This window comes from Mauremys mutica, chromosome 9, assembly GCF_020497125.1.
Source record: "Mauremys mutica isolate MM-2020 ecotype Southern chromosome 9, ASM2049712v1, whole genome shotgun sequence".
NCBI lineage: Eukaryota > Metazoa > Chordata > Testudines > Geoemydidae > Mauremys > Mauremys mutica.
Window position 1 is genome coordinate 37,771,675 of NC_059080.1, and position 24,366 is coordinate 37,796,040.

The 24,366-nt window shown below is 41.9% G+C and overlaps 1 protein-coding gene across 3 annotated transcripts in view; it reads right to left on the reverse strand.

The window, feature by feature from the left end:
* The window catches only part of PCDH19 (protocadherin 19), a 116,748-nt gene that overhangs the window by 79,162 nt on the left and 13,220 nt on the right, over positions 1-24,366 (reverse strand). Inside the window, exon 3 of one of the 3 annotated variants that reach the window (XM_045030724.1) lies at positions 12,755-12,976. The exons of the other annotated variants lie outside the window; for them this stretch is intronic. Coding sequence (XP_044886659.1) covers positions 12,896-12,976 — 81 coding nt within the window. The 3' untranslated portion in view covers positions 12,755-12,895. Of the gene's footprint in view, positions 1-12,754; positions 12,977-24,366 lie in introns of those variants that run through there. 3 annotated transcript variants of the gene reach the window in all.

Genomic DNA, 24,366 nt, shown 5'->3' on the forward strand with positions numbered 1-24,366 from the left:
TCTCTCTCTGAAGGTCATAAAGCTCCTCAGCAGCATAGGGGCCAACGAAGGCTCTGAACACACCAGAGCTACTGCAATTCCACTGCACGGAGAGAAGGCTGCTGCAGAGTGAGTGAGCAAACAACTTGATGGCCACCACATTTGGCAAGGCTTGATTCTGTGCCACATTTGAGTAGGCCAGCACAGCACAGGTTATCATCATCCAAGGCGATACAGTTTGGGGGATGGATCCAATCTCCCCAATTCCAGTACAGTTCCCAAATACAAGCCCATTTATTGTAATTCTGCACAAGGAATGAGAGGGAAATTTCTCCCTAAGGGGAAAAGATCTCTATCAAACTCTGCATTTGCAATCTACATAACCCTTTAGAGTTTTTGTCACTATTTTTTTCAAAATGAAATTAACCTGGCCATAGTAAAAGGGCAAAGCCAGAGACTGAAGGCCTGATTTTTAAAATGTGCATGGGAACATTGAGTATTTACGCACACATATAGTTGGCTAGACTCACAAATAACCATTTGTACATGCAACCAAAGTAGTTGTGTGCATGCACATTAGGTACATAATTGTGCCCATGCGTTTTTTAAAGTCAGGCCATGGCTCCAGCAGGCTCAAGCTGTCTTCATCTAAAATCCCACAACAATGGAGGATGATCAAACCCTGTGAAATAATGCCCTGAATACTTGTCTTGTCATCATTTAAACTGTTTATCTATAATTGCTAGGGATGAATTGCAATCAAAATATCTTCTGGCGGCTACCACTGTAAGTCTCAAGGGTATTTAACTCACAATGAAATTATTTATCAAACGGCAATTTTTCCCATTTTTGCTGCATGGGTAAAAATTTTCTCACAGCTCTCCAAACCACAGAAATACCCTGCAGCCATGAGAGAGACTGACTGCAGGGCTGAAAGGTACTGTGCCTTTCTCCAGGCTGTACCAATGTAGGAAAGTTGACAAAGGAACTCTGAAATGAGAAAGGGAGGGGAAATTACCATCAAACTGTGGAAAAGTCAGGCTGAAGTAGGCGTTTTAATCCAGGCTGCAGGGGGATCGATGTGCATCAGTCAACGCAAAGCAGCACAGCTCTAGCTATGCTTTGCAGGCTGCATGAGATGGGATGGGTGGAATCAGTGTATAGCAGAGAATCTCTTTCCTCCCTTCGACAGCAGCAGTGGCACCAAATATTTCAAACTGATGTAATGCCAAAGATGAGACACAAATTTGTAAAGGGTAACCAATGAAACTGGTGGGTCCAAGAGTGAAATTCATCCTGTGGAGTTTACATTTTCATACTCCTCTTTCATTTTGTAAACACTGAAGCCCTTCAATGTGATCTGCACAATATGATGCACAAAACTTAAGACCATGGCTAAAGAAACTACTTTTTTTAATCCACCTTGGAAAAGGGAAAGAAAGGAAAGGGGACACAGACAAGAAAATCTCTTCCCTCACCCCAGAGGTCGAACCCATCACCTTCATGTGGCACCCCAGTGCCAGGCCAAAGATGCAGACTGAAATTCTTCCCCAAAGACACAGTCCTTCAGATGATTTTCCTCCAAGACCAGGATGGGAAAATATCAGTTTTTAAAAAAATTTTTAATTGGATTTTTATGGTATTTAAATTATTGTAAGTTTTTCTTTTTAAAAATAAATCTATTAAAAGTGATATCTGAATTTAATACAAAATATGCTAAGCCCTCAACTTATTATAATCTCTGAAAACATTTAATTAAGGTATGCTGTTTTGTATGTTTAAATTCCAGTTGCCATCCTAATGCAACTTGACACAAATCATGAACAGTTAATTATCTAGTAAATAAGAAATATCATTTACCATTTTCTAACATACTAAAAATGGGCAATTAATAAAAAATCTGAAATTAAGTTATAGAATTGCTTAAATAAATGTACAGTTATAGTGTACCCTCCTACATAGGGAAAAAAATTTACCAAATCTAATGTAAGTTGTTCCATTTAGTTGTAAATCAACATGTTTTAATTGTTTATATCAACCAAATAGAATTTGCTTCTTCAGAAAATAAGTGAAGTACAAATGGAAAAGTTTATTAAAATTGATGATTTAAATGGAGGCTTTTCACTTGGTGATTTAAATCAAGTCACCCTGTCCAAAAGGTCCAGAGCCTCACTTTCACAAAGCACCAAGACATCTGCTAGCCTGGCCCAAGGCCCAACCTTGAAAGGAACAGTTTGGTTTTAATTCTTTTCACAAAAAGTGAAAGTGTAAGGAGTTGTCCTGCCATCCTTTGCCCGTGACATGCTGATATCACCCAACTGCCACTCAGTCTGTCGGATGACTCGTGATGAGCCTTACTGCTGTTCTAGACACCTGCTGATTGTGTGTTCTTGCTGTGACTCACACATACAGTACTGGGTCTAACATCAGATGCTGGATTTTAAAATGGGGACACGGAGCTCACACAACAAACAACACTATAGAGGAGTGGAGTGTGATGTATTGTACATCTGTGAGTGGGGCTTTGCTTGCTAAGGAGAGATGGAGACTTTGAGGTGTGTTGCCAAAATTCCATCATGCTTTATCTTTATTCCACACCCAGCTTTCTGCAAAGGATTCTGAGCAGCATGCTCCAAATGGCATTTCCTGTACTGAGAATTATTAGTAGAGGGCCACTCTGGGCCAAATTAGTCACTGATGTAACTCCCCTGAAAGTAAGGAAATTAGACCAGGATGAGTTTGGCCCAACATATTACTCTCTTACAAGAAGTGATGTAGGATGCATTTTAACACACGCATCCAGAATTATTTATCCAATGTCAAAAGAATAGAGGATTTTCAGTATCAGGTTAAATCACTGTTCTATCAAGTCTAATATTCTACCTCTGGGCAATATTTCATCCATCAGAGGATGGCTTTTTTTTTTAAAACAAAACCATAATGAAGCTAGCAGATGATGCAGTGCTGTACATAACAGGAAGTTTCTCCACATAGTACTCCTCACCCATAGCTCAGTGCTACGTGCACCAGGAAGTTCCTTCAGCAGGGACTTCACACCCATAGCTGAGATTTGTTCTCTCCTGATTGGAGAGAGCACAGGAAACAAACTATATTTTCTGGCCCAACCTCCACTGGGGGAAGACAGCAAACTGATACAGGACCATTCCCAGACAGGTATCACTCAACTAGACAAAAGAAAAATTCAGCAGAAACAACCAAAGTGTTGCCTATTAAGAGGATAAACTGTAGGAAGGAGAAAAACTGCTTTCCAACTTAGTAGGTCTTTATTAAGGTATGGATTGTACTGCACTCTCCTTCTTTTACTCCATCTAACTTCCTTCCATCTCCCCTTACAAGAAGGAAAAAAAATACTCCCTCTGCATTATTAACAATCTGGTAAATATAGCCAGTTAGTTATTACAAAAGGTGCCAAAACCTCACTGCTTCTTGTTCCCTCCAGTTAATGTACCATGGCAGAGGATGAATTGCTTTTACAAGAAACTAAAAATAAAAATGTTTCAGAGTCCATAATTGGATTGCCTTGTTGGGCTTTTTAAAGGAGCCAAAGTACCAGTTCCAGGCTATTAGCCCTAAGGTTGTAAGAGAATGATGTAAAGTATTTCTTCATTAAAACTGTTGCCTCTCTGCAGGGTTCCTACCCCCATTATTTTCTTTTTAAAAGATGTGTGTTATCACATAAACTTTATTTTTAAAGGGGTCTTCAAAAACCCAGGTGATAAAAAAAAAACAAGGCTTTTGCAGCTGAAAAGCCAGTCACTGTCTCCAATCATGTTTTCAGTTCATTTCTATACAAAGCATATTTTAATATGCCTGAGTCACACCTTTTATCTTGGTTCATTTTTAATAATCAGCGGCTAAATCCTGAAGTCCTTTGTCAGATTTTTACTGTTCTTCAAAGCAGGGACTGTCTGCACTAAAGGTCTTCTGAATCACCGAGCACATGCTAGCAGTAATGGAGAAATCACAACAGCAGTAATTTAATGTAAAGCGAAGTGGGACTATGAGGCTTCCAAGTTCCAATCCTTAGATCAAATTACATGGACAGTGAGCTCTCCAAGACAGGGTCATCTTGTTATGTGTGCATGCTGCTTAACATAACGGGGCACTGATCCATGACTAGGGCTCCTAGGCACCACACAGTATAAACAACATTAATGATAATTATTACAATAGTGACTAAGTCCTAAGGTCTCAGGCAAAATGCAAAAAGTACTGAAATAAAGGTGTGCTTTACCTGAGCAAGGATGTTAGGATTAGCTCCAACTGGTCATCCATACCAGAAGAGAGAGAATTCAGCTTAGTAATTCTGATAGATGGATTTTGAGTCTCTGTCATGTAAGCTCTTCAAGAAAGAGACGCAGTCTCTTTGTTATACGGTTGTACAAGCACCTAGCAAAACTGGGCTCTGGCTTGTAGGCACTACAGTAATACAAAATAAATAATTTAAAATCCAGGCTTTAAAATGAGTTCAATAGTTCTAGTGTGTACAGGGCCTGATCCTAGTCCCAATGCCCTCAGTGACAAAACTCCCATTGGCAAGAACAGGATCATGACAACTATACAGCACCTAGCACAATGGGGTCTGGTCTGTGACTAGAACTCCTAGGTGCTACAATAATACTATTCATGATGATGATGATGATGGAGTCCTTCACTATGTAACTCTGGCAAGTAGTAGCGGTTCAGTAGTAAGATTAAAACATACCCTGGCTTGCACAAGAAAAAAAGAAGCCACTTTTACATATGTAATGGCGGTCCTGCAGGTACTTACTACTTCAGGTTTAAGATTTGAAAGTTGTTGTGCCAGGAAAAAAAAAATGCGCTAGGGACGATTTCCCCTTTTGATAACGCCTAGGCAATCCCTTGTTAAAAAAGGGCAAAACAACAGTTATTAATTACCCTAATTAACCCAATTCATAAGACACACTTGCGTGGCTGTCATGACAACTGCTTTGACTAACTTGCCAAGAATAGCTCAGCTGTCCATTCAAATAAATCCCTAATAATTACCAGTCTCATTTACTGGGCTTCTGTGATAATAATAATTAGTGCTACTGTACAAAAGGTCGCCCTAAACAATTTATGAATGATACATTCTGCATGGCGATTATGTGAGTCCCACGGAATGTACAGAATGTACACAATTACATCTGTAACATGATGGAAGATGATTAGAGCCTTGTTCAAAAATGCCTTATAGTTCCCTTAGTCTGAGATGAAATGGCAGGTTGGAGGAAAAAAATCATTAATATTAAATGAGAAACTAAGTGAGCCAATAAAAACTTTGGTGCATGACAGCCAACCACTGTTCAATATAGCTTAATTCTACAGCATGGCTTACAAGGGATTCCTGCACAGAATTAAAGTGGATCATTAGGAGTGTCAAAGGGATGGGAGATGGTTGAAAAAGTGGGAGGAAAAGATGAGGGGGGAAGCTTTGATTGTAGGCTGTAACACAGGTCAAGTCTACACTAGGAGCACTTTGCCAGAGTAGCTGTACCAGTGTACTATACCAGCAAAGGTCTCCTAGTGTGGATGCAGCCTTTACCAGCAAAACTGTGCTTGCACCCACATAGTTATTCCTGCCCTTCGAGTGAAACAAGCACAGTTTTGCTTTTATAACTGCATATACATGGGGGGCTTTCCCCCAGACACATGGTACCTCTCATCACAACCCAGAAAAAGTTTGTAAAGTATATCTGGCTATAGTTAAAGCCACAGAACCTGCTCCCATTGAAGTCAAATAGGATTTGTGTCTATTCCTGGGTAAAACAAAACATCCTTTTAAAATCCTTCTCTCTGTTACTATTAATACATGAAAAAATTAAAGATCTATTTTATTTCCATCATTTATGCTGCTCATTTACTTGCTGTCTCTCTCTCCCTTTAGAAGAATGAAAATAGGTTAGTCAGTTTCACTTTCATATGGAGTCCCTTTCTGGTCTAGGGGTTCAGTGCTGTAAGCTCTCTGCTCAGTTCTATAGGAGATCTACACTTGGAGCACTTGGGCCCAACTTCACTTTCTGGCTGTTGTGCACAAGTATAATGATGCAATGCTACAGCCGCAAACACCAAGACAAAATGCTTGCAGTAAAAAAACAACCAAAAGAAAAAAAGGACTACTGAAATTTTTTAAAACTCTGGGAAACGTTCTTACTGGTCTTAGTGTTACTTGTTTTTCTGCATCCCCTTCAGAGAATATATGTCTATTATAGCTGCCAGCTAGCAGAGGTCTCTCTTAGTTCAAGCCTCATGCTTTTAGCATTGGAGGTTCCAGGTTCAAACTCAATGCTGACCCATAGTGGCAGTCACTATGTAAAGTTTTGTAAAACTTGTTTTCATAAAACTAAAATTTTGGGGCAAATGTGACCTACTTGTGTCACTGGAATAAAGGAGTGGTTTCTATCCATATTTTTACTAAAGTTACATCCAGTATCACGGAGCAGTTGAATATCAAAATATCCTCAAAAAATGGGTTATAAAATTCTCCCTTCATTTTTCTGTGCCAGCAAATCCCCTTTACCAAGCAATTGGATTAGACGGTGCTGGGAGTTGCTACTGACTACTTGAGTTTAATGCTACATTGCATATATCATGAGAACAGTTAGAGAGCTCTGAGTGAATTTCACAAGTCTCAGCCATGTCAATTGCTTGCAGTTCTGAACAACTTTGGTTCAGCTGTCTGGAGTTGTAATATCATAGCCCATTTGCTTCAATTGCAAAAAAAATATTTGCAATTATTTAAAAAACAGGAGTACTTGTGGCACCTTAAAGACTAACAAATTTATCTGAGCATAAGCTTTCGTGGGCTACAGCCCACTTCGTCAGATGCATAGAATGGAACATATAATAAGAGTATATACATACATACAGAGAAGATGCCACACCAGCTCTCAGAGGCTAATTAATTAAGATGACCTACTTTTGTAGTGATAATCAAGATGGTCAATTACAAACTGTCTGTAATTGACCATCTTGATTATCACTACAAAAGTTTTTTTCCTGCTGATATTAGGCCGTCTCAATTAATTAGCCTCTGAGAGCTGGTGTGGCATCTTTTCTGTATGTATGTATATACTCTTATTATATGTTCCATTCTATGCATCCGACGAAGTGGGCTGTAGCCCACGAAAGCTTATGCTCAAATAAATTTGTTAGTCTCTAAGGTGCCACAAGTACTCCTGTTCTTTTTATGGATACAGACTAACACGGCTGCTACTCGGGGGGGAAGGGGGGAGGATCTGAAATTCGCCCAGCACCTCAAGGAACTACTTCACTAGCAAAATCATTTTCTAAAATGTTTCTCTTGAGAAATCATACTTTTGTCATTTACAATTACTTGGTTTTTGTTCTTGTTGTAATGCTAGAAGTAACCTTACCGCCAAATGAAAAACATATACCATTAACAGACAGATTTGGTTCTATGGCCAGAAAATTATACTCTATTTCTACAGAGCATAGCAGTAGAAGCCCAGAAATTTCTGAGTTTTAATCCCTGCTCTGACATGACATTTTGGACAACTCACTTCACCTCTCTTCATCCATTTCTCTACCTGTGAAACAGGGATGATAATTATATTAATAATAAACTAATAAATAATAAATAATTTTATTATTATAGTAGTAGTAATAATAATATGGGTTTGCATCACAATTTGCTTTAGGATTGTTGTCACCGTTGGGCTTCAGGGTTAAGACTTCGGTGAGCTGAAACGGACAATTAAAACCTCTCTCAAAGCTACTGGGTATGGTTTTTAGCAACGCTGATCTCCAACTCAATAGGAGCTGCAGGTGCTCAACATATCTGAAACTCAGGCCCACTGTTTTAGTTTGTATGTCTGCAGATTTAGAAAGTCAAAACTGCAACAGTTTACATTCAGTTTAGATTTTCTTCACAAGCAGGTGGGTCTACTCTAAAAGAAGTATCTGTATTACATCCACAGCCAACCATACAGCAGCTGCACCAGTGCAAAGCTGCTAGCATAGGCAGGTCTCAGGCATTTTAACCACCAATTTCATATTTGCAGGTTGGGAAATAACTGCTCCTAAGTATTATATGATTTCAGGCAATGGGAATATGCAGGTGCTCAATTTGGCTCATATATGGTACTACAAGAGATGATGTCTCTCTCTGAGATGCATACATAATACCAATTAAAGTTTGTGGTAAAGATGCCCTTTGTAGTAAATACAAAATATTGTGTTGAATTGCATTATTATGTATGGGGAAAAGAATGATTAGACAAAACTGCAAGGAAGCATCTGTAAACTCAGTGCATTCTGAGGCACATAATCTACAGAACAGGGTCTCAATCCATGGGCTACACTAGCCCATGGTCCATGGAAAGCTGGCTGATCACGTGGTGCTGGCTCCTCTCCCTTATTTCCAGCTGCTCAGTTACATTAAACATTCACCTAATATTACTTTTCTGAACAGTAACTCCCCACTTAGCATCCTCTTGCTTAACGCTGTTGCGATCTTACGTCCCTGCTCAATTACAGAACATGCTCCATTTAAAGTTGTTATAGCGAAGCATTGCATTTCGTTTCGCTGCCTGATTTGTCCACAGCTGGCAGCCCCCTCATCAGCTTCCCTGCACGCCCCCCAGCGCCTCCTGCCCCCCCGGCAGACCCCGCGGATTAGCACCTGCCTCCACTTCCCCTCGCCTCCTGCCCGCGGCAATCCGCTGGCTTGCAGCATTCAGGAGGGAGGGGGAGGAGCAAGGACATGGCCCGCAAGCTCCCCCTCCCTCCCCTGCCTCCCGAACACCGCAAATCAGCTGATTGCCAGGAGGCAGGGGAGGGATGGGAGAGCCTGCGCGCCGTGTCCTCGCTCCTCCCCACTCCTTTCTGCCCCCTGAACGTCGCAAGCCAGCTGATTACTGCTGGCAGGGGGGGGGGGGGGAGGAGTGAGGACGCGGTGTATCTCCCCCTTCCCTTCCCTGCCTCCTGCCCGCGGCAGTCAGCTGGCTTGTGGTGTTCAGAAGGCAGGGGAGGGAGGGGGAGCCTGCGTGCCATGTCCTTGCTCCTCCCCTCTCCCTCCTGAACACCACAAGCCAGCTGACTGCCATGGGCAGGAGGTGGGGGAAGGGAGAGGGGAGGAGCGAGGATGCGGCGTGCGGAGTAAAGGGGCGGGGGGAGAAGAGGCAAGTTAAGGGTGGGAGTTTGGGGGAAGAGGTAGCATGGGCTGGCCGAGGGTTGAGCCCCTCGCCGCTGGTGCTTGCAGAGTAGGGGAAGCTGCCGCTGCACAACGTGCTTCTCCTAGCGCACAGCACCTTCAGCCTCCTTGCCTGACTCATTGTCCCCAGTGCCAGTGGGCTGTGCCTGTGTGGGGTAAGGCAGGGGCACCTCCCAACTATAGTACTGTACTGTATGGCAAAAAAAAAAAAAAATTCCCTGAAACCTTATCCACCCCCCATTTACATTCATTCTTAGGGGGAAATTGGATTCGCTTAACATTGTTTCACTTAAAGTTGCATTTTTCAGGAACATAACTACAACGTTAAGTAAGGAGTTACTGTATAAGCAATTGCTGTAGGTGCAACAGGGATATTATGTGACTATGACCAGGAGGGGACACGGTCTGCACCATTGTGGATGGGTGGGGGTATCCAATAGACAACACTCAAAATTAGAGAAACTATTTTGCAGGACAGAACAAAACAACGAGCGTATGCTGTGCCAGAAAACTACAAGTTTACAATGTAAAAAGGAAAATCCTGACAAGCAGTGAGGTAATAAGGGGACTTAAGCAGCTATGAATGGAAGATAGCCTAATAGGGTCTGATGTGATTGGGAATCTAATGAGCTCAGATAGTAGGAAAAACTCAATGCAGTACTTGATGAGGGGTATAGGGAATAAGCATCTGTGATTATTAACCAAATTGGCCACTGGAAGTTATTCTGATTCCAAAAAAAGAGCTGGAAGAGTATTTTTTTCCCTGCGAGGAGAAAGTTGCCTGAATAATCACACACTGTTTATCTAGGTGTTTCTATCATGCTTATTATTGAGTCTGAGCAGATTCAAGAATGGTGGATTTGGCCACCGAGATTTTACAAGTTCCAAATTGACACTGACTGAACACGTACTTCAAAACCTCATTAATTGCAACATCCAAACAAAGTAAAAAAGGACTTTGAAAAAGAACCACAAAGGTGCACAGAGAAGATATCGAAAAAGAGAACTTTTTCAGTGGTATAAAAAAGTGTTACATCCTCCACTGAGTGCTACTTTACAAAGATGCACTGGGTGGAATGTGTGTTACGCACCCAAGATTAGTGCTTCTGTGGCTGTCATAGGAATAAGAAATTTGCCTCATAACAATAAACCCAGGATTGTCACATTCAATTTTTCTTTGATAGAATTGGTATGTGAAAACTGAGCTATATATAATTTTCTCAGATTGCATCAGGATGACTTTCTTGCCCTGTGTAAATGGAGGGTGGGAGAAGAGAGGTAGACAAATCTACCATCCCCCCCTTCCGAAGATCCCCAACAGGATTTTGGGCGTATGATATTTAGTTTTAATATACAGAGAACAGCCATCAGCTTCATGTAAATCTGTGAAAACAATTGTATTTAGAAACAATTTTCATGAAATACATATACATTTTATCCCGATTCTTTATCACCAAGGACATTTGCATGCAAACATTGTCTTTGTATTTAAGAATTTGTCTGCTACTGCACTCTATTCCCTTATCCCCCACCTGAAGTAAAAATAATTATTATTGATTGACTTTAAAACAGCAACAGTCACACGCCTCAAGCTGCCATACAATATAGCAAACAACAACAGAGCAGCATTATCACAGCAAGCAATTGTCATGTTCACACATGGCAAGTTACGGCTTCAGACTGGAGGTAGCAAGGGCAGATGAACACTTACAGTGTCATTTTAGTGTGAAAAGTAACTATGTAATTCAACAGATCTATTCTCTGTGGGATTTGAGTCGCATTTGCTTATGTTAGGGACAAACAAGCATTTACTCCTGGTAGCACAGCAGAGTCAGTACAGCTAGGGGAGGGGAGAGTGGATTCTATTCTTCCATGTGTATCATCAATAAAATGGATTCTCTAAATCCTGATTACAGAATCTGTATTACTGGGGTGATGGAAGAGACACCCCTCAATTTTCTGATACCAGCTGGTGTTGTCAATGCTGGCAGTTAGATAAATGATCTTCGGAAGCTAATTTGATATGGATGTTGTTGAGACAGCAAATACAGAAACCCACTGTGTAATTTTTTTTTTTTACTGGATCACTTTTCTGTCAAGAAACACACTTTAAAAAGGATTATTTTAATAAGATCAATGAGAAGAATCTAAAGAAAATACAGAGCAGAGTAGAAAAGCAATACTCTTTTCCAGAGAGTTTTCTCATGTGGAGTCAGTAGCTTGGTATAATTTGTTAGAGTCTAATGAGGAATTTCCCCAAAATTCTACAAGATATAGTCTTTCTCCCCTTAATGTGTGTATGTTAACACCCACTAATGCTAACGAGACTTAAGGGTGAAAATCAACGGAAGAGCCTACTCCTAAATACTTTCATTTTTAAAAAGTAATTCATCCCTGGTCACTGAGCGCAGACACACACACACACACACACACACAAAGAGCCCGTAGCTTCTGTAACCAGAAAACTTACATAATGTTTTGTGCTTCTGTGCTCCCTCTGCTGGTTCTGCAGCAACAGTCAAATCAAACAAGCTCTTTTGACAGACTCTGTAGAGAACCCTCTAAGGGGGAGGGGGGGGCGTGAAGGGGAAGGGCATATGTGCGGCTAATTTCATCTCCTTCGCTGACAACACCACTGCTGTCTGCTCATCTTACCTAAGGAAGTAAACAATCAGGACCATGGCCAGCACACACCATTTTTCCAAAGGGGCTCAAAAGCAGTGTGCCAGAAAGGGGATGGGCGGGATGTCTTTAAGCTTCAGGAAGTTAAAATAAGTCAATTCCCCTGTGCAGTTGAAGATTGCATTTGTCATGAACACATTATTAAATGTCAGTGAAGATGGACCCAAGCCAGCCTGAAGCTGAATTTGCCAAAGTTAAATAATACATACAAGAACCAGGAACCAAGTTTGGACCAGAACTTCCCCAGATTTCAGGGGCACTGGATTTGCCCTAAGCTCATCTCTAAATATATGTAGAAACTGAGTTCTTATTAACATTACTGATGTACTAAAAACATGACGACATTCGTGATCCAGGGCTGACTTTGCCACTGTTACAGAGATGGGATGAGAGGGATGAGGTGTGGAGCATGCTTTCAGATGTCTTAAAAGAACAACACTCCGATGAGGAAACTACAGAACCCGAACCACCAAAAAAGAAAATCAACCTTCTGCTGGTGGCTTCTGACTCAGATGATGAAAATGAACATGTGTCAGTCCGCTCTGCTTTGGATCATTATCAAGCAGATCCTGTCATCAGCATGGAGGTATATATTCTGGAATGGTGGTTGAAGCATGAAAGGACATATGAATCTTTAGCACATCTGGCATGTAAATATCTTGTAATGCCGGCTACAACAGTGCCATGCAAACGCCTGTTCTCACTTTCAGGTGACATTGTAAACAAGACATGGGTAGCATTATCTCCTGCAAATTGTAACCAAACTTATTTGTCTGAGCAATTGGCTGAAGTAGGACTCAGTGGACATATAGGTTCTAAAGTTTTATATATAAATAAAAGCTTCCATATCTAGAAAAGAAGAAACATAAAAACTATGTTTTAAAAGATGTTTGTATTTGTTAAGCAATCCCTGTTCAGCAGAACAACAGACATTTGTTGAAACAGTAATCTGATCATTTTCCATTAGACTGCCATCATATCAAAATTTGCATTCACACATCCCATAGTGTCTAGGCAGATCACTTGATACTACCCCTACCATAGGAAACAGAGAAACAAACTTCTGAATGCAACATTCAGCTGCTTTAATTGGGTCTTTCCCACTGTCAAATGTATCTGTAAAACAGAAGAGTAATTATTTGTTGTTTCTAATCCAACACATTAAACTGCTATGTGCTTACACTAATACATACATTTAGTTTTGCAAGCTACTGATCCATAATACAGAATATAGATGCATTATAAAAAACAGGTAAAATGAGCCAACATGGAAAAATTAATATTGAGTCCTATGTTATCCCAACTCATTTAGTCTAATAATGGTGAATGATATTTTCCAAGCACTTTATTCAAGCAATAAAAAGGCAGAATTATTTGATCTCCTTCTAACCTTTATGATTCTAAGCAATCTTTTTTTGACCCAGATTGACTGAAGCAACATCTGCAAAGCCTTTAAAAAAATTGTACTCAGCATGCACTATGTCAGTCCACAGCCAAAGATAAATGTTATTATTTTAAAACCATCATCCTACTAATAGATGAGCAAACCTACTACATTAGCATAGCCTGCAGATCTCCAGCATTGGTGAGAAAGTGCCAGAGGGTTTTAGCTTAATGGAATTTTACATACCTGACTCAGTATGGGTTAATGCAATCCACCAACATAGGAATTTTAAAACCTGCCCTGTGGCATACACCTGCCATTACAAAAGATGGTATAATCCGACAAGCTCAAGACCCCCCGAGAGGATGGTAAAGGATTCATGTCCAGCTCTCTTGTGGCCAATAGAATGCAGAAAGGCAGAGACCTTGTTATGCAGCTCAAAGATACAGAAATCAACTCCAATTTTCATATAGTATTTATTTGATTTAATGAGGGGTTTTTTTTCCCCCCATGAGATTTTTTACTTGCAGCGTACTGAGCAGTTCCATCAGAAGATATTGGATAAGCCACTGCGGAGATGTAGCACAATAAATGTAATACACATTTTTTAGGGCATCGTTACACTAACCTTAGCTACCCTGACAAAGAGACAAGAACTAACTGGGATTCTGTGTTAAACACACAAAGTAATAATCACTTGTCCAGCTGACATAAGCTATTACTTTGTACTAATTTAAAATGCTGCAGTACCAACACTGCAGTCTCTCTCTGGTATATCTGCCCACTGACTTCAATGGGTAGCTTTGCCTAAATAGGAACTGTGGAATCAGGCCCCTAATGCCACTTTGCCAATTATCAACATGATTCTGTATTACTGCACACACAAAACTCCTACTAATGTCAATAGGCATTTGAGATAAAGAAGGATCAAGCCCTAAAAAAGATGCATTTTCACAAGAGCACACAACTCTATAAATTCAGAGAACACTGTAATTTAAATTTTAATTAAAAGGTTAGAACTATTTATGCTACAAATAAGACCATCCTGTATTTCAATTAGTATAAAGTAATTGGCACTCAACTATGGCCTCTACATGGAACAATATCTCATCATTTTTTAAAGCAAACCCATGCAACCTGGCTGGGGAGCAGAGAGCATGCACAGCTACCAAGTTCTATTTGACAAGCATTCACATGCCAAGAGAGATCTGGGGTGATAGTGGACAGCAAGTTAGACAGGAGTTTGAAATGCATGAAAAAAGGAATGGCCAATGCAGTCTTTGGGCTGAATATGTAGAGGTATCTCATTAAAGAATAGGGAGGGAACAGTATTTCTGTATACTGCACGCAGACACTGCATTCTGTTCAGGATACCTATTTCCCAGAAAGACAATTGGCAAATTGGAGCTTTACAGTACAAGGATCAGTTGTGCTGCATCACCTCATCTCCCGGTAGAGGACAAAATGAACTTCTAAAGATAGAAAAATAATCAAAGAATCACAGAACTGGAAGGGACCTTGAGAGGTCATGTATCCCAGTCCCCTGCACTCAAGTCAGAACTAAGTATTAGACCATCCCTGACAGGTGTTTGTCCAACCTGCTCTTACACATCTCCAATGATGGAGATTCCACAATCTCTCTAGGCAATTTATTCCAGTGCTTAACCACAGTTAGGAAGGTTTTCCTAATGTCCAACCTAAACAGCCCTTGCTGCAATTTAAACCCATTGCTTCTTGTCCTATACCCAGAGGCTAAGAGCAGCAATTTCTCTCCCTCCTCCTTGTAACAATCTTTTATGTACTTGAAAACTGGTATGTCCCCTCTTCAGTCTTCTCTTCTCAATTTTTTCAGTCTTCCCTCATAGGTCATGTTTTCTAGACCTTTCATCATTTTTGTTGCTCTTCTCTGGACTTTCTCCTACTTGTCCACATTTATCCTGAAATGTGGCGCCCAGAACTGGACACAATACTCCAGTTGAGGCCTAATCAGCCTGAAGTAGAGCGGAAGAGTTACGTCTCGTGTCTTGCTTACAATACTCTTGCTAATACATCCCAGAATGATGTTTGGGTTTTTTGTAACGTGAGTTACACTATTGACTCATATTTAGTTTGTGATCCACTATGACCCCCGGATCCCTTTCTGCAGTACTCCTTCCTAGGCAGTCATTTCCCATTTTGTACGTGTGCAACTGATTGTTCCTTCCTAAGTGGAGTACTTTGCATTTGTCCTTATTGAATTTCATCCTATTTACTTCAGACCATTTCTCCAGTTTGTCCGGATCATTTTGAATTTTAATCCTACCCTCCAAAGCACTCGCAACCCCTCCCAGCTTGGTATTGTCTGCAAACTTTATAAAAGTGTACTCTCTATGCCATTATCTAAATCATTGATGAAGATATTGAACAGAACCGGACCCAGAACCGATCCCTGCGGGACCCCACTCGTTATGCCCTTACAACAGTCTGTGAACCACTGATAACTTCTCTCCGGGAACAATTTTCCAACCAGTTATGCACTCACCTTATAGCTCCCTCTAGGTTGTATTTCCCTAATTTGTTTATGAGAAGGTCATGTGAGACAGTATCAAAAAAGCCTTACTACAGTCAAGATATACCACATCTACCGCTTTCTCCCATCCACAAGGCTTGTTGCCTGTCAAAGAAAGCTATCAGGTTGGTTTGACACAATCTGTTCTTGACAAATCTATACTGACTGTTACTTATCACCTCATTATCTTCTAGGTGTTTGCAAATTGATTTCTTAATTATTTGCTCCATTATCTTTCCGGGTACAGAAGTTAAGGTGACTGGTCTGTAATTCCCCAGGTTGTCCTTATTTCCCTTTTTATAGATGGGAGGTTTACTTAGGTTGGTATGAGAGGGTATAACTAGTAGGGTAGAATGAATTCCAGAAATGGAACATTTAGAGTGAATACAAGATTGGGGAGGAAGGGGAAAAATCACTGGAGACAGTGATGTGAGGCTGTGGAGTAATCTCTGGGAAGTGGTAGATGTCTTATCATCGAGATATTTAAATTATACTATAGTAAACACACCTGAAGGCACAGTTCAGAGGAAAGTTGTGCACAGGCATGAGGATGAATTGGATGAAATGGTCTAGCAAGTTCTTTGCTATTTCTAGCTTGAATGATTTTAGGAAAAATGGCAATTTTCTTCAGTACGTCATCAAGGCAAGTCTTTGCCTTTTTCAGCTGTGCTTGCTGGTTTTTGCAGCAACATGGGTGAAAACCTGCTCCTAAAGAGAAATGATAATATTTTTGCCATTGCCCCTTTGACGGATGACTGGGATTAAACGGACTGAAATAAAATGTAGTGACAGAACTCTGCTGGAAACTGCTAGCAACTGGCAAAGGAATTTGACTGAAGTAGTTGCTGAACATGTAAACAAAACTAGTAGAGGGATCTGGGTGTGGTCTGACAGACAACAGCTGGCCAGCTCCACAACTGATGTAAACTGGCATAGCTCCATTTATTTTAATGGAGCCATGCTGTTTTACAGCAGCTGAGAATCTGGCCTAGTATGTAAAGGAAAGGGATCAAGAGCTGCTCACTTCAAGGCCGAGCAATTTAAATAAGAAAGAAGAAGATCTTTGAATAAACTTTGGGAGAAAGATGGAGCTCTCAAGCCTACTAGCTTTGCTTACGGAAATGTTTCCAATGCATCTCAGGCAAGCGATTCCCAGATTCAACATACTTTTAGGAGAAAACTGTTAACCATGCATTTCAGCCAGATGAGTTACTGCTGAGCCAAACAGCAGCCCTTTGTGGAGCTACCAAAGCAGAATGGCATGAGGTGTTTTGGAAGTAGAATTCCAGTGGGACGCAGGGGCATGGAGCATAATGAGATGTGACTGGTGAGAGGACGGGATCCTGAGTGGTACAACCTAGACACAATGAAGGCCCACTGGCTCCAAGGATGGCAGAGGGCTGGGATAAAGCAGGCAATGCCAAAAGCTGACCCTGTCAAAGTCTCTGAGATACTTTGAGTACTGATGTCAATGACCACTTGGAGTTAGAAATTTGGAATGAGAGGCCGGGGGACCACTGGAAAGTGTATAGCTCTAGGATGAAACCCTGGTTCCAATGAAGTCAATGGCAAAACTCCCACTGACTTCAACAGAGCCAAGATTTCATCCTAGTCCTTATTTTGTGTACCTAACACACAAATTTCAGGTTCTGTTTGCCAGCTGGCCCTTAGCTACATACTGAACATCTCCAATAGACTGTGCCAAGCAAAATACATGTTTAAATTGTAGGCCCACAATCCATACTGTTTTGAGATACTTTAAACCACAGGCTTTTAAACCACAGCCTTTGCAACAGATTACAGCAAGGGGGAGAGAAGAAAAGGAAAAAAAAAAAACACCCCATGTACTGTTAAGATTCTTTTCCAGAGGAAAGTTACTTCATGTTACATTATCAGAAACGACTGTTCAAGTCAGTGTAGGTTAGTCTGGAAGGGCACTTGACTGAGAGTTTTGACTGAGTAAAGCCTAAAGTAAGGATTTCAGGGTATGGCCTCTAGAAAATATACTTCTGAAAACCAAACTCTGGTTGTAGAGTTATGAAAAGTAGATATACCGTCTGAGATCAGAATTTGGCCATGTAGCTAATGCAGCCTTTATGCAGTATGCAAATACTACCTTTACATACAAACCACAGGATTCATATCAGCTATCTACTACAGACAACTAGTTTGAAAGTTATTTTAAAAAGGACAATGTCTCATAGTTTAAGGCCAACAAGAAAAAACCCACTATGAATATTTAATAAGTTATAGTTTAAAGTACTTACTTGCAGTGTCTTTTTTAACCCCAAACTCAACACACGACCACGGGCACGAGAACCAGAAAGTCAAACCAGCCAAGAACAAAATGAAACTAACCAGTCTATTTTCAGAGTCAAAACTGAAATGTAAAATATAGAGAAACAGCAGAAATGGGAAAAAGCTAATGAGATGTTTACAGATTGAAACTCTATGGCCCCAGCTTTGGAATAGTTTCTAGGAGGAACCCCTTCAGTGTGCAAGACCCTCTTGGGGTCTCACCTTCCTCCAGGGTAAGCCAGCTGCATCACTGCCTCCTTAGACTGGACCTCTGAGCCTGCAGCACTCCTGCTTCACACCCTGAGCTCCATTCAGCAAGTCCCAGCAAGTCCAATAGAAACTTGTACACTCTTCAGGGATTAATGCCCCTCAGCAAACATTTGCAGTGACACTCATACAACTGTCAAAACAGTAGGGTTTATTTGTTAACCGGAACACAGCATAAGAAGTTCTTAGGGAACTAAGGAGTCTAGAGAAATGAAGGTTAAAGCATAGCCCATTCTGGTCAGCCCAGAGCCCAGCCAAGCTGCAGTGAACCCCCTGGTTCACGCCATCTCTCTATCTGACATCCTTCATCAGACCAAACTCTCGATGAGAGACCTGACTCCTTCCAGCAGCCAACCCTTATCCCCACCTCACACCTTCATAGTCCTTTGTTCTCGAGCTGGGAAAATGCTGTTCGGCCTCCCTAAGAAGAAGGGGGAAAATTCATATCCCTCTGGGTCATAGGTTGCTAGGTATCAATGTCCAGGCATTGTCCATTTTTATTGATTCAAGTTTATTTTCCTGAACCAGTACACTTAAAAAGCACAAACAAATCCACATCAGACCCTGCTTCCATGCAAAGCCACAAATGCCACCTCCCACAAATGGTTATTGGAATTAATTCTACTTCCATTGAAATCAGTGCTAAAACTCCCATTAGCTTCAACAGGAGGAGGTGCAAAGCTCTGAAACCTCTGCAACATTGACCCCACACGTGTTTTGGGGTGGGATCACAGCCCTTTATCATCAGTATGAAGAGAGAACAAACAAAGCAATGTTAAACAAGACCCTGGCCCAAGAAACCATGCAGCGAGAATCATGATCAGTGCAATACATTGCTCAACATGAAAATGAGCTACAGTATTTATCTCTGTTGCAAGGTATTAAAATGAAATTTTCAAAACTGAGAGCTTGAAGCGACTGCATTAGAAGATGCATAATTTGGTTAGACTGACCTTAGAATGGAATAAAAAGCTGCTTATTTCCATAATGTTGGCCTCCAACATTATAAAAGGTCAGAGAATGTATCATGATATACAAAACAGTTCAGGAATAGCTAAGCTGAGAGGTTCTCTGTGACTTGCAATTATGTGGCTATTTACATATGTATATATTTTAAGTGACTTGAGTGTTCTTGAGAGGTTCTGGATTTCCAGCAGTGGAAATTAAAGTCTTCTAATTATCCACAAGACAAATATAAACATGCACCAGCAGCAGGAGTTTTGTTCATGCTACCCTACTAACATGCTTCAATCTTGACCTGGAGAGATTATCCCCAAGGGCAAGTTTCAGTCTCCTTGCCCTTTCTGTCCTTGGCCTCTCTACATAGGCTGCCAACAGTGGTGTCAACTGTGGCAGCGGATCTTGTGAAATGATTGCCTATCTGCTAGGAAGAAGACTAAGATTTTCAATTCATTACACAAAACAGCAAATCAGATAATGACTCTCGGTTGCCACCAACCTGTGCTAGAGACGAAGAGATGACTTACAGTTGTAATGCTACATATCCCATTAGCAATCCCATAAATCAGCCAGATGTTTGTTTTGTATCCTGGTACTACACCTCTACCCCGATATAATGCGACCCGATAAAACACCGGTTCGCATACAACGTGGTAAAGCTCTGACACGCTGCTCTGATCAGCGTGTTAAGGGTGCCAGGCTGGGGCCAAGGCCAAAGGGTTGGATAGTCTCGGGGTGGTCAGGAGCTCCCCCACCCCAGGGTCTGGGAGGCAGGAGCTGGGGGGGGGCACTTCTGGGGGCCCTATAGACCCAGGGGATTAGCAGGGGGACAGGAGCAGCCAGTTCCGCTTCCCTCACCCCGGCCCCAGCCGCGGCTCGGGGGAGGGAGCTTGGGGGAAGGGATCCCCCTGCACTCACCGGCAGAATCAGAGCAGCCTGGACCCAGCCCGCTCCACTCCACCGGCTCCCGCTTCTGGCCACAGGTGAGTGCGGGGGGCGTCCTCTCCCCAACCTCCCCACACTCACTGGTGGCGGGAAGCAGAGCAGACTGGCCCCAGCCCGCTCTACTCCGCCAGCTCCCAGCTGCGGCACTCCACTTCCAGCCGCAGGTGAGTACAGGGGGTGTCCTTTCCCCAACCTCCATGCACTCACCGGCGGCGGGAAGCGAAGCGCCGTGGCTGGGAGGTGGCGGAGTGGAGCGGGCTGGGGCCATGTTGCTCCGCTTCCCGCCGCTGTCGGTGAGTGCCTGTCAGGGGGCGGAGTCCTGGGGGTGATTAGGGACGGGGGTGATCAGGGAACAAGGAACGGGGAGGGGAGGAGATATAACGTGGTCTCACCTATAACACGGTGAGATTTTTTGTCTCCGGAGGACCACATTATCTCAGGGTAGAGGTGTATTTGTGATTTCCCAAAAGCCAGAATTTTCTTATTGCTTCAGAGTTAAAAATAAAAACACCTATTGGTTATTTTTAAAACCACGGAGCGGTGGGGGTGGATTCATTATCTAATACTAAAAACATCACATGTCTTTGCCAAGCTTTTAAAGAAGAAAAATTTACATTAATATACTACACAACACAAAGGTGCACACACTCAAACATGAAGATGCACTAATTAGAGAAGTGACCTGTGTGTACACACCTTAAAGAAAAGTGCTGAGTTACAGTGACCTCCCAAGGAGAAAACAAGGCTGGCAACTGCACGTGTGAAGTCAATCTTCCGACAAGCTGAACAGTACTGCCGATAATGCTTTAATTATGATCACCTCTTTAAATAAGCGGCATTTCAACAGCATCTCACAGCTGAGTGCTGAAAACTCTCTCTGCTTTGGAAGGTTTTATTTTAGTTCTATAAACAATACTCACAGGTGAACTAAACCCTCTCCAATTATATATGCAGCTGTTTCCCAAGTAGAACCCCACAAATAAATGGCATGGTTTATAACAAACTGCCTGTTATACCAGACAGGAACGGATTTTCTCAAACCAGGCATATTAGTGTGAGGGCATTCATTCTGGTTGTAACATACAAAATGTGATTATAACAGACACTTTGGGGGCTTTTTAAGGCTAGCACACAAAAGGAGAAGCTGGAGGGGGGAAAAGAATTGACGAGTAGAGAAATGACAGAGAAAGAGCCATACTGATTTCATTTCTTACAAAATAAAATTCTTTGCTAACTGTAAAAATGTATGTTAGTTAACACAGAGAGATATTCCAAACAAAAACTGCCTGGGTTACCCAAAAAGAAAAATTGCCTCTTTTGCTAGGAAAACCATTTCCTATGGTCAGAAAGGCACTAACTACCTGGCAAGAAGATGTTTAAAAGCAATCGGGCCTAATCCTACAACCTTTGCTCACTACGTGAGTCGTCCTAATGAAGTCAATATGAATAAGGATTATTCATGTGAGTGAATAAAGGTTGATGGTCATTTCTGAGCCTATTGCTGGAGTCCACCATCTTAGTAAAAAGTAGCCTCATTTGTGATACCAGCTGCATGGCATTCCAGACTGTTTAGACTGCAAACTAGTATCCCTTGTGCTTTAATTCTAGATTAACAACAGAAGTACTTAGTTAACACTGGGAGATTAATTATGAGACTGTGATTTTAGTGCACCATTGGCACAAACGTGTGCACTACCCACGTGCATCCATATGTCAGATTTACACAAGCGCGTGGGTAGCTGTGTGGGCATGCATTGCTCCCGTAAAGTAGGTCATGCATGTGCAGTTCTGGTTTGCAAACCTGGCCCCAAAAGCTTAACAGCAAAGAGGAATATCTGAGGGCAGATTCTTGTCCTAGGACCATTACGTGCACAGCCTTTTTGAGTGGGCTGATGATAAACCAGCATCAAAGCAAGACAGAAATTGATTTACAAGCTCTTAATAATAAGTAATATTTCATATGCATATACCACCTTCATCCCAATGCATTTACACTTCCATATGCTGGCTTCCATAACCACTTCCAACACTCTGTCACTCTCTACCAAGTAGCTGCCACCAGCACAAGATACAGGACACATTCCAATTTACCATTGATCCATAAGCACAACTCCCAGCAAAGTTCTTTAGACGCATCGTGCAAAACATGATGGCTAGATATGACCCTTTCAATTTTAAGGCTCACTTCTCCCCAGGCTCTCACTCATCCCCAGTGAGCTTTAGGAAACTGAGGCACAAAATGGGCACAGTTTTCCTTTGGCTGGAAAACATCCTTTCCAAAGAGTACCCCATATGCCCCTGCTGCAAAACAAATGTATTTTAATATAAAGGGCCAAACTCTGACTCTTTTCACTCATCCTGGACATTGGCACCAAGTCACACTTAATTCAAACTCTGCTTGTGACCAGAAGAGGGCCCCTAGAGAGGGCAGTGTTTTGGTGGCTCCCATGATGGGAGAGGGCAAAGGGACAGGACAGGTCCCACATGATTTCCAGCCACCACAAGACTTCCAGGATAGGGTTGAGGTATCACAGGATCTGGCCCATGATCTCGTCCCATAACATCTCGCAGGATTTGGCATGAGATTTCAAGTCATGTGCTTGGAGCCACTTCCTGTTTGCTGGTTTCTAGCAGTCAGTCTACCCTTCCTCCCTTATCTAAGTTGCTGTGGGATGCGCAAGTCACCACTTTGGGACTGGGAAGGATTTCCCCCACCACCACCACCAGATGGGAAAAACCCAACCAGCCTTGGCCAATCTTCCTTGCAGCGAAACTTCAGGGTTGGGTTTTAGGTAACCAGCTGGCTGGAATTTGCCCCCTCCCAGAGGTCATAGTTTGGACCTACATGAGGGTTATTTAGTTGTCACAACTTTTGACAGATGCCCAGCACAGGAACTTTCTGATTCAAGCACAAGATCCAAAAAGGTAACACACTAGACACCTCCTTATGAGATGGGGCATTGTGTCTAACCCCTTGGATACAAATGTGAACCAGCAGCCGGGCCCTACCCCAGGGGAACCACCCCATCAATGTGCTTGACAGCAGTGCTGGCTGGGGTTGAGGTCCCTTCTGGCCTCAACCCCCCAAAAGAAGGCCTGCGAAGTGATGGGTTGGCAGGAATAGACTAGAGTCAAAAGTCACAGTGGAAGAATTCCTCCCCATAGATCCTCTCCTGGCAATAATTTTACGGGCAGATACACACTGAAGTAACAATTTGGCCCAAAGAATAAAGAAAAAGCCTTTCTAGGCTAGGAGTCTCTAATATTTTTTTTCTCAGAATCACATTCTAATCCCTGAATACTTCATCCCCTCCAAACCAATTGGACAAAAGGTGGGAGCACAAGTGAGTTCAATTATAAGCAACAAGACACTGTATACTCAGCCCAGATACCTGCCACCATTTGAACTATGCTGCAGAGAAAGAGGAAGTGTCTCCTGAAGAGCATTTGTCTCCACAAACAACTCATCCTCAGGGACTTTTATTTCAAGGTTCTTAACTGTTAAAGTAAATGAGCCTCACATTAAAGACCAGCTATATATCAAGCCAATCTAAATCCATCCTCTGCTAGGGAAATGGTTGTTTTCAGAGACAGTCACTTACTTTTCAGATGCAAACATCTCATGCTAGCTGGCACATAAAGCTACTTTGTTTACCTCTGTATTGTATCCTGTATCAACCAATGTTGTGCCTTCCCATCAGCACAAAAATGGAAAGCAACATGTAGGTTGAACATTAGTAAAATCTCCCTGACTCCCAGATCTAATAGACTGTGTAACAGTCTCCCCAGGGAAATGGCAGAGACCTCATCACTTGAGACATTTAAAACTAAACTGGACAAAGTCCTAGTAAATATACTCAGGGAACAATCCCGCACTGACTGGGAGATCTCTCATCCAGTCTAACAGGTTTTGCCCTTCTCTAGCAGCTACAATACAGTTGTCTGAAATCTAGGTGACTGGGTAAGAATTGTAATTACTAAAGAGTCTGCACCTGGAAGTGTTATAATAATATGCTTTGTAAACAGGTAATTGCTACTGCACAATAACTCCTATTAACGTAATACAGTCTGATACTGAGGAACAGCAACTGTGTTCTATTGCAG